General features: G+C 38.3%; 1 protein-coding gene across 1 annotated transcript; it reads right to left on the minus strand.

The window, feature by feature from the left end:
* Window positions 1–13,903: 13,903 nt before the first annotated feature.
* LOC105203505 lies at window positions 13,904–14,821 on the minus strand. Its single transcript, XM_011172306.2, has one exon. The coding sequence runs from the start codon at window positions 14,819–14,821 to the stop codon at window positions 13,904–13,906; it is 918 nt and encodes a 305-aa protein (XP_011170608.2).
* Window positions 14,822–15,242: the final 421 nt, after the last annotated feature.

The raw sequence follows: 15,242 nt of genomic DNA on the forward strand, positions 1-15,242 counted from the left end.
CTATTATATGCTAATATATATATATATACACAATATCGTACACAATGTGAATATGTATACTATACTCTCCAATAAGGATTAAAGTGTATGTTATTTAAATTGAATATTTGTACCTGGTAGGACAAAATTGCATTAATGCAGGACTGTCTTCTGATTGAAGATTTTTAAATTGTGCAAGCCGCTTAGGGGACTCGCGAATGAAGTTTATCATCTCCTTTACACTACCGATAAAATTTTTTGCAATAGGTACTCGCTCCATCCCATCTTAGACTACTAGATTTAAAGTATGGGCATTGCAATGTACATATACTGCTCGAGGCTCTACTTCCTTAATACGAGCTTGCAGTCCTGTGATTCGTCCACTGACATTCGCTGCCCCATCGTAGCACTGTCCTCTTAAGTTATGGATGTCTAAATCGTACCGTGCCAAAACACCTTTCACTATTTGAAAGAGTGTTTCGGCTGTCGTGCTGTTTGTTTCAAAGAAGCCCATAAATATTTCTTCGACTATTAAGTCATCGTCCACAATTCTTATCGAGAAGGATACTTGTTCCGATCGTGAAATATCCGAAGTTTCATCAATAATAATTGCAAAAAATTTAACTTTCTTAATTTTGTTGAGTTGCTTTTTGATTACTTCATTTACCATTAAATGAAGTATTTTGTTCACGCTATCATGATGAATCCATTTGTATGTTTTTTGATTGAACCATCTATTTAATATTGCGACATCTTCAGCTCGCAGTTCCAATAGCTTTAATAAATTTGATGACTCGTCTGTTTTTCCCCGGAAAGCTAAACCTTGCCGCGCTAAATAGCTGATTGTGGAAAATATTTTCCGTAGAGCTTCTCGAGCATCTGCCATTTCCTTTTGCTTTGCAGTAGACAAATAGTGGACAACTGTTTTCTTCTTCAGATTCGATAAAGCAGTTATAGCAACAAGATGAAATTCACTTCTTTCGTAAATTTTAAAACGAGTTGTTGCGTTTTTCCAGCAACGGAATCCCTTTTTTACGAACGCTTCTTTCGTACTTACAGCATGAGAAGTTGAAGGCAGTGGTAACTGTAGAGTTGAAGCTTCCATACATATGCTACAAACTGCTTTTTGGTCTGCATTTAATTTTAGCCACGGAAATTCTTTTTTCCATCGATCATAAGCCTTTGGTGGTACAATATTACTATTACCTGTATCGCGAAACATTCATAGACATTACATTTATTTGATTAAATTATTGTTTCTTTAAATAGACACTTTAAAAGGACAATAAATGAGAAATATATATTACAATAATGTTGAATCAAACCTGCTTTATCTAATTTTGTATAGTTTTCTTGGTTTTCTTTGTTATCACTTTTGTCAGAATCTAGCTTCAAAATTTTTATTGAACTGGACTCTACAGTCTCTGGGCTCTCATTAGAAAAATCTACAAAGTTGCAATAATTAGCACAATTATAAATTTAATTAGATAATAGCCGTGAAAGAAAACTAAATTTTATTTTTATTTGTTTTTTGTCCGACATTTTTGTGACAAACGGTTAGTTTGGGAATGCACGCAATTTTTTCTCGAACACCTGAGTTTGTACTGGTACTGCTAACATTTTCAGGATCATTTGTACCTGTAACAGGCGCAGCCTTCTTTCGTGATATATATTTATTCATCATGTATTATACACCCACACTTTTAGAAATCGTGTATTGCAGGCCACAAGGCTGTCACTTACGACCAGGAATATTCGTGACTCGCTGTTCGCTGGTGGCGCACCGATGCGTCCCAGCCGAAATCGTTTAATTGTTTATAAAAAAAGTGCAGTCGGTAAAACACACGTCGGCTCTTTCGGTAAAACGTGGGGACAACCATTAACAAACACTCTGTATACACACATATATATATATATATATATATATATATATAATTCAGAAAAAAATTTATTTAATTTTAATTTTGTTCTTCGGTATTCCAGGTGTGGAATTCCATACCTGGAAAAATCTTAGGTGTGGAGTACTTTATACCCACCACCATAAAGTCGCCGCCCCTGTCTCTAACTGTAGGTAAGCTTGTTTCAAGTCAATTTTGGAAAACTTTTCTCCGTTCGCAAGCTTTAAGAACAACTCATCTACTGTAGGAAAAGGATACTCGTCGACAATCAAATGCGTGGCTTTATAATCGCCGCAAATACGTATTCTTCCGTCCTTCTTCAAAATTGGAACGATGGGTGTAGCCCATTTTGACGACTCTACTTTTTCGATAACGCCGGCTTTTTCTAGTATATCAAGCTTCTTATTAACCAACATTTATAATTTGAAAAGCACCGGTCGAGCTCGCATGAAAACCGGAGACGTATCCTTCTTTAATTTTAAATGCACTTGCGTATTTTTAATTGAAGCGAATTCTGGAGAACGAATGTTCCGATATCTATCTAATATTTCTTGTAATTTGCTTTGTGAATCTATTGTTACACTATTTACCCGTGCATTACAGATTAATGAATCATAAACATTGAGTTGCCTAATCCACTCTCGCTCTAACAAAGGAATTCTAACTCCGTTAATTAAGTAAATGTTTAAATTTTTCACTGTAGAATTGTACTTAACGCGAACTGTAATATAACCCTTACATCTAAGTGCGCGGCCGCAAAACGAAATTAATCTCAAGTCTGTATGATGAATGGTCGCTGTTGGGAAAAGTTTGATCGCTTTAGACTCACACATGACTGTAACCGCCGCTCCACTATCCAACTCGAACTTGACTTTCTTTCCTTCAATTTCCAATGACAACAGGAATTTGTCACGGTAGTTCACATGCTTTAAACTGAGCATTTCTTCTAAATTATTAGTGGAGGACGTAGCCCTGAAGCAGACCGCACGCAAGTGCCCCAGTTTCCCACAGTTGTGGCAACATACACTTCTATCAATATTACATTTATTTGCCAAATGGCCTTTACCGCACCTGTAACATTTTATGTTGGAATTTTTGTACTGGTTAGAATACTTATTATTATTATTACGCCTGTAATTATTGTCTTTCGTGGCCATCTGCATCGGCCTTTATCACCTGCATTTTTCCTCGAAGGTTTCTTGCCTGCCTTGAGGTAGTCCACGCTGGCAGCCTCTGTATTAGTGTCCTTCATCTGCGTAGAGCTCTTGTCGGAGAGTTCCATTGTAACTGCGACTCTAACAGCCTCCTCGAAGTCCAAATCACTCTTCTCCAGCAATCGACTTTGGGCCTCTTTATTTCGCAGCTCGAAAACCAGTTGGTTCCGCAGGGCGGTGTTGAGGTAATTGCCAAACTTGCAATGTATGCTGAGTTTCCTTAATGCAGCAACGTATTGTTGTACCGACTCACCCTCCTGTTGTTTCCGCTGATGAAATGAATAATTCTCAGCCATCTCAAGCGGTGCCGGCGCGTAATAATCTTGTAATATTTGTACTAAGTCATTGTATTGGCCAGTGAAAGGATCGACCGGATCCAGTCGATCACTCAGCATATCAAAAGCCGTGGGCCCCACGTAGTGTAACAAGTACGGGACCCGAGCCTGTTCCTTGATTCCAAAAATCAGAAAGGCTCCTTGAAGACGCTGTAGCCATCTCCTCCATGTAGTATTCGGGTCGAAAGCTTCGATGGCAAGAGATCCTGGTATTGTCGGTTGTGCCATGATCCTTGTATCACGAATCGTACCACGAGCCTTTGTAGTCTCAGCACGTGGCGATCACGCACAGGTTAGCCGGCTTCGCCGCGGAGAGAATATGTCTTTACTAGAACGAATTACGAACTATGGCGATCCCATCCTCGTCGCCAATTGTTGTGTATTTAAGGAAATCACCATAAAGGAAACTCAGGAGGCGTAGAATAATTAAACAGCACTATATTTAGAAAATGTCCGACAACCGTTACAGCGAGTGTGTGTATGTACAAAGAATCTCGAATCAATGTCGACTTCCGTCTTCTTCCTGTCGCGCATGCTCCTTGCGATATCTCCCCAATCCTGCTCGATCCACGATCGTCGCACGCGTGTCGCGAGCCTATTCGCGGAGCCTTAGGCGTGCACGCTACTAGAAGTGTAGTTCTTGAGCGCACACATTAAACTGATGTACACACATACATAACAGTAACATTACATTGCGAATACATGACAGGAACATCGTAGAACTTTTACATTGCCATATACTTGTAGAACGTAAAAGGAATGTTTAATGTCATACGAGGAGTTGTAAGACTATAATATTCAGTTCACAAGAAATATATAAAGATCTGACAGTGCAGAATTACCGTTTCAACTGTCTCCTTTGAATCAATTTTCCGATAGTATCTCGTGTGGATACAGAAACTTTCCGATATCCCGGATTCATTGTTCTGCTTAATTATATCTTAAATATGAAATAAAGAAATTAAAGATTAAAATATAAGTAAAAAGAAAAGATAATTGTTATATGACGCATGTCTCAAAAAGTGAGCTGTCAAGACAATAATGGAATTAATGTAAACCAAAAATGAAAATGGTTATTTATAAAAACTCTGTATATAGTTGTGAGTTTATTTACGTGTACGCATATGTGTATGTGCATGCACGCGTGAACATAATTGGTGAGACAGATTTAGCAAACTATAGCTAATTTATAAGAGATGAAACAACAAACGTAACTGGAACAAACTCCTCTCCTTCATCAACAGTGGCATCTGATCCGTTACTACTTTGGACTCTCCAGTATGGCATTAAATAACATTTTGCCTTAACATCATTCAATGACGCTATCGCCAAATCGTTAGACAATGCAGAACACAAGACAGTTTCTAATGCGGATGATGGAACAGCAACATCATACAAGTCTGACAATTTGAAATTTGTTGAATATCAAATAATAGATGTCATCAATTTCAACAATATTGCGTACAACACATATAGAACGATTATTTCACATGATGCATCAATCGCTTAAAGAATCAACGTTAATGAAGAATTTCTCAGTCTGTAGTTTTTTATACTGGACACAGTGCAAGGATAATTGTGCAGGTAATAAAAGACCGTTGACGTGCCTTTTGAAGACTTTAATTGCATTGGCAATTCGAGGTTCTTCCCTCTTCTCTCTTTCTGCTTGTCTGAGGGCAAACTGTTGCAAAGATTGATTGTGCTTTCTGTAAACCGTTCTAAAGAACGTCATATTGTTTTCGTAAGGAAATGCCGAAAATGTGTCAAGTGGACCCAGGCGTTCAGCATCTTGTGCTAAGTGCAGCAATGCATGCACATTGTACGATAAAAAAGTTAGCTTATAAAAGCATGAACAGGTCTCGACGAATTTTTCTAATGCAAGCTTTGCAAAGTTTATCATAGTTGGTAAGAGTGTAGAAGAACATGGTGCACGAATAGCTGCGTGTAAAAGCAAGAAGTGCTTGTAATCTTGGTTATCCATAATTCCTTGCAAAGCTACGGGTCCAGTATACAGGGTGAGTCAAAATAACTTATTGGTCCTGAAGCTGGCACATTCGCAATCGAATTCTGAGACGATTTTTCCTTTTGCAAAAATTTGTCCGGAGCTTAGTTTTCAAGTTACAATAAGAATTAGTTAGCGTATGACGGGTCAGGTACAAATGGTAGACAGGGGCGGCGCGACTCACTGTTTTACACGCGGGTGTTTCCGTGAGGTGCCTCCTGCGCTCAAATGACTGACAAAAGTACATGGACAGCACATTCCTATTTAAATTTTCTCTCTCTCTCTCTCTCTCTCTCTCTCTCTCCCTCTCTCTCCATGTCACTTTAATTATGTTACATTTAACTTGTCAAATTTCGATCTCTGTCATCCGGCCGTCACGTAGAAACATTAGGCATCTCAACAGAGAATTGAAATATGTCTTTTTCTGGTTGCCAGCAAAACCAAGTGTTCGAATAATGAAATTATCTTGGAAATTAATTGATACAGTGTTTATTCGCTTATTCTCAGGAATGAAGTCAATTACTGAAGAATGGTTACTTATCCACTTTGCCAATTTAAATCCGCCAGCCATGCATAAATTAGTTAGTTGTTTAGCAATTTCTCTTGTTTGTTCAATTGTGTCAGCTCCGCCAAATATATCATCCACGTATCTTCCATCCTTGAGTATGGGAACTGCTAATGGATATTTGGTTCCTTCGTCCTCCAACAGTTGAAGAAAGACTCGTAATGATAAATAAGGAAAACAAGCAAGTCCATAAGTAACAGTAGTTAACTCATAAATACAAATGCCCTTTTTAGGATGTTTCCATAAAATTCTCTGGAATGGCCAATGATCAGGATGGACTTTTATTTGACGAAACATTTTCTCCACATCGGTAGAAAATACGTAACGAAAAAGACGAAACCGAATCAACACGTCAAATAGATCATTATGTAATTTAGATCCAGACCCAGTCAGAAATGATTAGTCGAATCGACGTCGATTCGACGTCGATAACACTAGTCGATCGACGGTCAAAATGTATAGTTGATTCGACTTAAAAATGGGCTTGAATTTCGACCAGTCATCGACAAGTCGATTTGATGTCGATTTGATGTCGAATTAATACTAATTTCCAGCGAGAAATGATCTATCAAATCGAAATAATATCATTTTGATGATTTTGATATCGAATCGATGTCGAATTGACGTCGATTTTGTCATCATTTCTCACTGGGAATATCTAGAGATGAGATTATAACAGGTAATATTAACGTGAACTTGAGTAATATCGAAATGCTATTTATTACTGTAATATATTACTTTAATATGTGAATAAAATGTTGAGTGAAAATATAAATGCATATGTGTATTTGCCAAACAAAATATAATTAGAAATGCTTATCTGTTTCTTTGAACTTTTTATCACGTCTTCCAAAACTTTCATCATCTTGTTTTTGATATAGAGCATTCTTTAACCATTGTCCTATGTATAATGATAAATCCGTAACAAATACATTAGGTCTCTTGTTATGAATTGCGCCTAGAAATAAAATGTTTTGTGTAAAATTACTAGACACAAATAAGAAATATTTGAAAACAAAGTATTTTCTTACTATTATAAAAAATACTAATAAAATATATAAAGTAATATGTATTCACCTATAATCACTTCCCACAACAGTAATTTGCAAAAAGGTCTCTTTTGATTGCCATCGCTTCGAAAATTGTATTTACATGAAAGAGAATTACTAATAGCTGCAGCCATAACTGAATACAATACTTCACTATCATTCACTTTAAATTCTTCTTTGGCTTTTACTTTCATTTGTGAAAAATAATATACCTAATATAATAATGTAAATAAAAAAAAAACATTATTTAACTAGAACAAACTATTTCACAATTAAAACATAAAATCAAATCAACATAGTAAAATATTCAAACAGACCTTTAGCTCTTGAAGAATACACCAATAACAGTGAGCGCTCACTCAACTGTAAGACGCAACCATTCAAGAGACACGATTGCAATTCGCGCCAAGTCTAAAAGCGTAGCGTAAGTGATGCATACTTATATTACCGTACACTGCCGTTCAATAATAGTAATAGACGTAATTTATCAACCTTGTTTGCACGATAATGATCAATGTGGGCGCATTTCGGGAATATATTTAATAATAATATAATAATGTAATAATAAAAAAAATAATAAAAAAATCTTTTTTCTGCATTTCTCATTTTACATAGAAAGCTTATAAAATTTGACAATATTTAAGGTTTTTAAAAATTTCTTTAGAAAAATTTCAAATATGATGAATTCTTATAATAATTATAAATGTTATAAGATATGAAAATTATTATAAATATACATGTGTATGAAAAGTGTTAGTGCAGCTTAGTGATATATTCATTTTAAATGCCCGGGGAAAAACATTTTATATATAAAATATGTCCAAACATAAAAATATACGATTATATATACTTACATGTAATTTGTATTAGTGTTATGTATCTTTATATGTAAATAAATATACATATAATTATATAAAATTGTATATAATTACATATAATATAATTATATATACGGACATATTTTACATATAAGTGTACATAATTATATAATAATAATATATAAAAAAAATTTTTCCCGAGTGTCATTTTTTTATAACAAATGTAACAATTTTTAAGATCCATTTATTGCTATTAAAAAGTTGTTAAATCATGCAAATGATGTATGCATCTCCACACAATTTGCAGATCAAGATTATATACAGGTTATATGTTGATTTAATTGTGTATGCAAAAGAACACATATCGCATTCCGATATCTCGACTTTTTAGTGCATAAAAACAATGTAATAAAAAAGTAAAATATATATATACTTCGCCTTCCAATTTATGTTAATCTACGTAAAATTGAATGAAAGTTAATAGAAATTTTACAAAAATATTTGCAATTACTCAATAAACAATTTTTATGACAAAATAGAAAATGATAAAAATATTGACTAGTTTTCGACCATCGACCATTTATCGACGCATCGACGTCGATTCGACTAATCATTTCTGGCTGGGGAATGGAGCAAATCATTTAAAGAAAATCCCGTAGTTGTGGAACACGATCCGTTAAAAACAACTCTTAATTTTATTGTAGAACTTTGTTCTCTTAAAACTCCATGGTGGGACTTGGTTAGGTGGCGCGATGGTGTGTGGATGAGGATGGAGATAGTGTGAGGCTGAGTATGAGTGTTTGTAGTATATTAGGAAGTATTAGAAAGTAAAGAGGTACGAATTAGAGAGATAAGAAGGCAGAGAAGATGGATAATTGGAGACGGATGTAGGGGAAAAGGAATTGAGGAGATATGAGACATAGGCGGAAGGAACAGGAATAGGTTAGGGCGGACAATGAGGCGGGAGAATCCGGGAGGGCCGATAAGGTAGGAATTAAACTTGGAAGGTAAGGAAAATAAAAAGGGTAAAGAGAAAGAGTGTAAGGAGAATAGGTTAGAGGAACAAAAGGTTAGAAATAAAGGCAGAAACAGCTATAGGAAAGAAAAGGCGATAAGTAATGCAAGGAATTAGGTAGAATGGTTTATGGAGAATGAGTGACATATGGTACATGAGAGAATGAATGAATGAAAGGAAAGAAGATTGGAAGGAATGTAAGGAGATGGTGAGAAGAGTGATATTATAGGAAAGAAGTAGCAAAAGAAATTAGAAATTAGAACGTAAGTTAGGTAATAGGATCAGGTATAGACATAAATATAGATATTGTAATTGTAAAAGTAAAAGTAAACGTAGAGGAAAAGGAAATGTAAAGGTATAGTTGAATTGTATAAGTAATTAGTTAATTAAGGACCCTGGATGGCTTGGTACAGGAAGAAGGAGACCGAGGGAACTCTGATCACCGGCCGTTGGAGATTAAGGTTAAGAAGCATAAAGGATGGAGAGAAAGGTACAGGAGACTGAGGTTATGAAGCATAAAGGATAGAAAAAGTGGTATAGGGAGAAAAAGGAAAAGGAACTAGAATAAATATATAGGATAAGGAGGCGACAGTGGGGTAAGCAAAAAGGAAAGAGGAACCGGAATTTTAGTAAGAATTGGAAAAAAGGAGGCTGTTGGATTATTAAAGGAGAAGGAGAAACGGAGCCGGATCTTTTGCCTTTGGAGACTGTACATACAGAGGTTGAAGAAGGATAGTATGGAATAAGACAACAGAGGTGGATGCAGAAGAGACGGAAGAGCGCCGTGAATCTCCCTTGCAGCAACAAGTTCACACTGAGGGTAATTCTTGTCACGTTGTACTGGAACTATCCCATAAGATGCGTAATTTCTGAAATTCTGCATTTCTGCGTGGAGATATTAAGTAATCTCTGTAAGGCTGGGTGAAAAGGAGGCTACAAGGATTATTAAGGATTATTAAAGATATTTGGTATAGGAAGCAAGAAAGAAAAGAAAGGAGAGAAAAAAAGGGGAAAAGAAGAACCGAGAAGAAGGAAAGGAGGAACCAAGGAATGGAGTTACAAAGAAAGAAGGTTGTAAGGATACACGGAAGAAGAATGTAAATTAGGAGTTAAGATAGAAACAGAATTTGGCATAAGCATAGGTATAGATATAGGAAGGAGGACGGTGTGGTGCTGGGGTTCGTTCGGGTGGACAGACTTGCTGTATGTGGTACGGTGTTTGTTTGCCTGGGTGGACTGTTGCGCCATGCTATACCTAGGATAGGTAAATGAAAAAGTATAGGAAGGTATAGTTAGCACTATGAGCGCAAAGAAAGGAAAGAAATGAGCATAAGATAGTAGGGTAGGGGTAGGTAGGTAGGCAGCGGTAGCGAGACGAAAGTATAGGTTATGGATGGATGCGTGTGGTAAGGAACTCATTGTAAACCAAGTCCCTTCTTGGCATGTAAAATAAGCCGAAGTAATAAATATCATCAAAACTCCATGGTGAGGAAGATAATAAGTATGCAGAGGCTTATTAACTTGATCTTCATTAACTAATCGCATATGTTGTAATTCCTCGTATTCCTTAATAAAATTTGAGTAGGCTTGAGCGTATTTAGGTTTTTGATTAAATTGACTGAATAATTTTGCAATTAATCTTGATGCTTTTAAATAAGAATCTCCTAAATTTTTTACAGGTTTTTTGAAAAAAAGTTTTAGTATATATCGACCTTGATTATCTTTTGAATGTGTAGTAGAAAAATGTTTTTCACTCTTGCTCTTCTAAAGAGAGAGATGATTCCTTTTTTGAATAGAATTCTTCTAAAGTCCAAAATTGACGTAACAAATTATACAGATCTTCTTCGCGTAAAACATGAAATGAAGAACAACATCCGTGAACATCAGATAAAGTTTCATTTATTTTTGTCGGTTCTGATAATATCCATCCTAGTGTAGTTTTTTGTGCTATGGGAGAATCTTCTGGACCTTTAATAATTCCATCTTGTATAATACGTCCAAAAACATCAGCTCCAAGAATTATATCAATTGAGCCAGGGCGATAATATTCCAGATCAGCTAATTTTAAATTGGAAAGATGACTCCATGGATATGGTTCTGCGGCCACAGAAGAAGAAAATGTAGTAAGTTTCGAAAGAATATGAGCTGATATTGAGCAATTAAAGTTGGATTCAAAGTGTAGTGATATATTAAAGGTTGTAAAACCTTTTGTCTTTATTGTTCGTTGGGCTCCAATTCTTACAAGAGCTACTTTTGAAGATACACGTGATAAATGCAAACGTTGAGCGAGACGTTCTGAAATTAGAGAAATCTCGGATCCTTGATCGATTAATACCCTTGCTTCAAAGATCCTTCCTTGAAATTAAGAAACCTTCACAATAGCTGTTGCTCATAAAATGCTCGAAATTCCAGTAATCTTTTTCACAGAAGAATGTAGGACTTGAGATTCAGGTTGATCGGAAGAATTAACAGTTTTGTTTGTGTTGGACTTTACTGAAGTTTTGGAAGATATTTGATGAATTGGCGAATGATGTTTTGCTGCACATTTAAAACAACGTTTTGTACTTTGACATATAATATGGTAACCGAGACAGTTAAAACAAAGTTTATGTTTCTTAATAATGGCTATACGCTGCTGTACAGTTTTGTTTGAATATTTTGGAAATGATACTATATAATGTTTTTCTTTGCAAATTGGACATGATTTCATATTAATATTATTAGTCCCTGTTAATTTCCCTGTGATAATGCGATTTAACGGTGCCCTGGTATGGTTGCGAATCAATTTTTCCTGAGCGTGATTTCTCATAAGCTTTTAAGGATAATAATCAAGAAACAAGAAATTCAGTAAATTGTACTCAAGCAGGAAGCTTTTTCGTTGAACCAAGATGTTGTTCCCACGCTTTTACAGATTCGGAATCAATACGTTGTAATATTATAAAAATTAGAAAATCATTCCAAGAAAATACTGGGCATTGTAAACTTTCTAACGTTCTATATTTTGCATAATATATGTATATAATTTTTCCAATTTGGCAGCTGATTCTTTCGTCATGCGTTTGATATTAAGTAAAGAATGTAATGCTGCGTTTACTAATAAACGTTTATTCTCATAGAAAGAATTTAATGCTTCCCACGATTTTTGGAAATTTTCAGCTGATAAAGTTGTATTCTTTAATAATGAGGCAGCAGAACCAATTAAACTCGTTTTTAAGTATTGTAGTTTTTCTACAGAAGACAAGCTTGGATTTTTAATGACAAGTGAATTGAATAAATCTTTAAACAGCAACCAATTCAATGGAGTGCCATTAAATTTAGGAAGATTAATTCGTGGGAGCCGAGCATGATGAAAGAACACTGGTAAACTGGAAGAAGCAAATGCCGCGGTTTGAGAAGAAGATGTACTTGGAGCGTTTCCCTGATCATGCTCGATTAAAGTATTTATACGATCGATTGCATCAACATAACGTTGATGAGTTAATGAATAAAGATCTGACAAAAAGTATAAATGAGATTTTATTGCAAATCTGTCTTCGTTATTAAGTTCGCAAAATGCTATTAAAATGGCTTTGTGTTCTAAACAGAAACGCTCCCAATCATCTTTTAAAATGGATAAGCGTGCATTAATTCTTTGTAATGTAATTTCAGATAATGCATCTTTCACAAAATTATCGTATGAATGAGCTATTAATTCAGAATGCGCAAATTGTTGTTCAATATGAATTTCAATATGACTGAGCCTCATTTTTAAATATGACTACTTAAACCACTTATTAATATCCGGCTCGAAGGACCAAAAATGTGAAGAATAGTTGGAATGTGAAAATGTTTAATTAATATTATATTTTTCAAAGATAAAATAAAACGAATATTTTATATAATGTTAAGGAATTATATGTTTATGTTTTTTAAAAATGAGCCTCAGACAATAACTTTATTATAACAGATTTATATTAATAACATATATTTTTACAATACCTTATTTACAATACCTTCAGATGAAAATTAATTTAAATATTAATTTAATATATTTACAATGTTTTCTTGGGAAAATCCATATTCAATATAATTATTCTTCTTTCTTAATAAAGAACGGGGATGTTCAAATAGGTAACTTCCAATAGGTTCAATTATAACTGTTAAAATAAAACTCCTCACCCGAATGGTAGGAAATACGGGACGTCCCCCTTAATTTCTTAGACTCTTTCACCCGAACGGCAATCACTCCGCCCAAATGGCTTAACAAATCAAAATGCTTTATGATTCTTCTTTATATAAATGCCGAACGAATAAATATCTTATAATACCAAAAGCCAAGAAGATCTTTTTTATAAGACTTTATGTGCGCAAGCGGAGGTGTATAGCGAGTGAGAGGCAGAGCAACGAAATTCGGCGGGAAACGAAAAGAGGGGACGGCCAGAAGTGAAGCCCGGTTAGCCAAAGCAGATCGGCCTACAGCGTCGATTACAAGTCGCTCGATTTGCTCTCTAAGAACTGCGTGCCGCGCCCGAGATTTTCGACTTATATAAACAGCGATCCTCCCCGAAAGACCCCGGTAGGAATTCAGTAAATACGACAGTTACCGAAGTCCGTAGATCCTTCGAGAAGGCTCGCTGTTATTGTTTGTCAGAACCAGGAATTCGCCACTCGGCAATCACGGCTTCACCGCTCGCCAGCAGCATTCCGCTGAGCGAGCGGGAAAAGAGCCGTCACGCGCGATGAGCGTGATGCGCCCGACCAGCCGCGATCCCGAACATCCCGCCCGCCTCGCCCGAGCCAGGGCGATCGGTCCAGGTCGAGTCAATGATAATTACAAAATGCTAAAGCGTCTCCGGAGACCACTCTCGGCGCTAGTCAAGCGACTCCCGGTTCTGATCGCCCTCTCCAACCGGCAATAATATGAGCTTGACTACTGGTCGCGTGAACTCCGACGCAGCCGTCCGGACAGTGACTACGCGAATCTGGCCATCCTCCCCTACGTGCACCCGCACGATTCGCGCGAGTGGCCAGCGCGACGGAGGAGTGCTCTTATTTCGGAGGAGACACAGGCGTCCTACGATAATCTGCGACCTCCCTCCGCCACTTCGGTCGATGGACGAGGGAGTGAAGATACTCACGGGACCATCGGTCCCAGAAATGGTCACGCATTTGTTGCAGAAGCTGCCAGCAAGTCAAGTGGTTCGCCGGCAACTCCCGCATTGAAGGCTCAGGCACGGCCGAAAAAGGGGATCCCACCAAGAAATGACCCGGCGTGAGGCCGGCGAGGTCATCAGGATCGTCGGACAAGGCCTGGAGCGGTCGCGAATTCAGACAGGCTTCCACCTGAGCGAGAAGGGTGCTCATCTCCTCGAAGGTCAGGGTCGAGTCCCCCAGCACTCGCCGCAGGTGGTGCTTCAAGGACTTGACGGCCTCCCAGATTCCGCCAAAATGAGGCGCTGACGGAGGGTTGAATAGCCACTTAATACGATCGCTCGCAAGCCGTCCGACGATCCGACGCAACTCAGGGCTACCAGGGGCGAAGAAACTCCGCAACTGCGCGTCGGCGCCGACGAAGTTGGTTCCGCAATCGCTACGGAAGGTTCGACAGAGACCACGGCGCGAAACGAACCGACGCAAGGCCGCCAGAAAAGCGTCGGCAGTGTAGTCGGACACCGCTTCCAGGTGCACGGCACGGGTAGACAGGCAGACGAAGACCGCGATGAATCCCTTGTAGGCCCGCTGGCCTCGTCCTTTGGTTGTTCGCAGCTGAATTGGGCCGGCGTAGTCAACGCCGGTGTCGAGGAAGGGCCTCCCCGCTGTTACTCTCTCCCGTGGAAGGCTGCCCATTAGCTGCTGGGGAATGGTCGCCCTCCATCGAGTGCGAACCACGCAACGGTGCAGCCACTTCTTCACCACCGCTCGTCCCCGGGGAACCCAGTATTGCTGACGAACCATCCCCAGGGTCATCTGAACTCCGCCGTGTAAAGTGCGTCAGTGGCAGTCTTCCACCACCAGCCGGGCAAAATGAGAGTCCCCAGGCAGCAGCGCTGGATGTCGCTCGTCATAAGCGAGAAGTGCGTGCTTAAGGCGACTTCCCACGCGCAGTAGACCCTGGTGACCCAAAAGAGGGGTAAATCGGGCAAGAGGGCTGGACGCCGGCAGAGGCTGACCCCGCCGCACGACTCCCAGCTCCAACCGGTAGTGGTCAGCCTGGACTTGTCGAATCCAAGCTAACCTCGTCTCCTCCAGTTCTCGTCCGTCAGTAGCTCGCCTCCATATCGACTCCCGGCCGTCCTCCATGGCCGCGGGCGTAGCAGTCGGTCTAAGAAGAAACCACCGCCGGCACCACGTCACTCTCAGCAGCCGATTGAAGTTCGAGAAGCGCGAG

The sequence above is a fragment of the Solenopsis invicta genome, chromosome 8 (assembly GCF_016802725.1).
Source record: "Solenopsis invicta isolate M01_SB chromosome 8, UNIL_Sinv_3.0, whole genome shotgun sequence".
Taxonomy (NCBI): domain Eukaryota; kingdom Metazoa; phylum Arthropoda; class Insecta; order Hymenoptera; family Formicidae; genus Solenopsis; species Solenopsis invicta.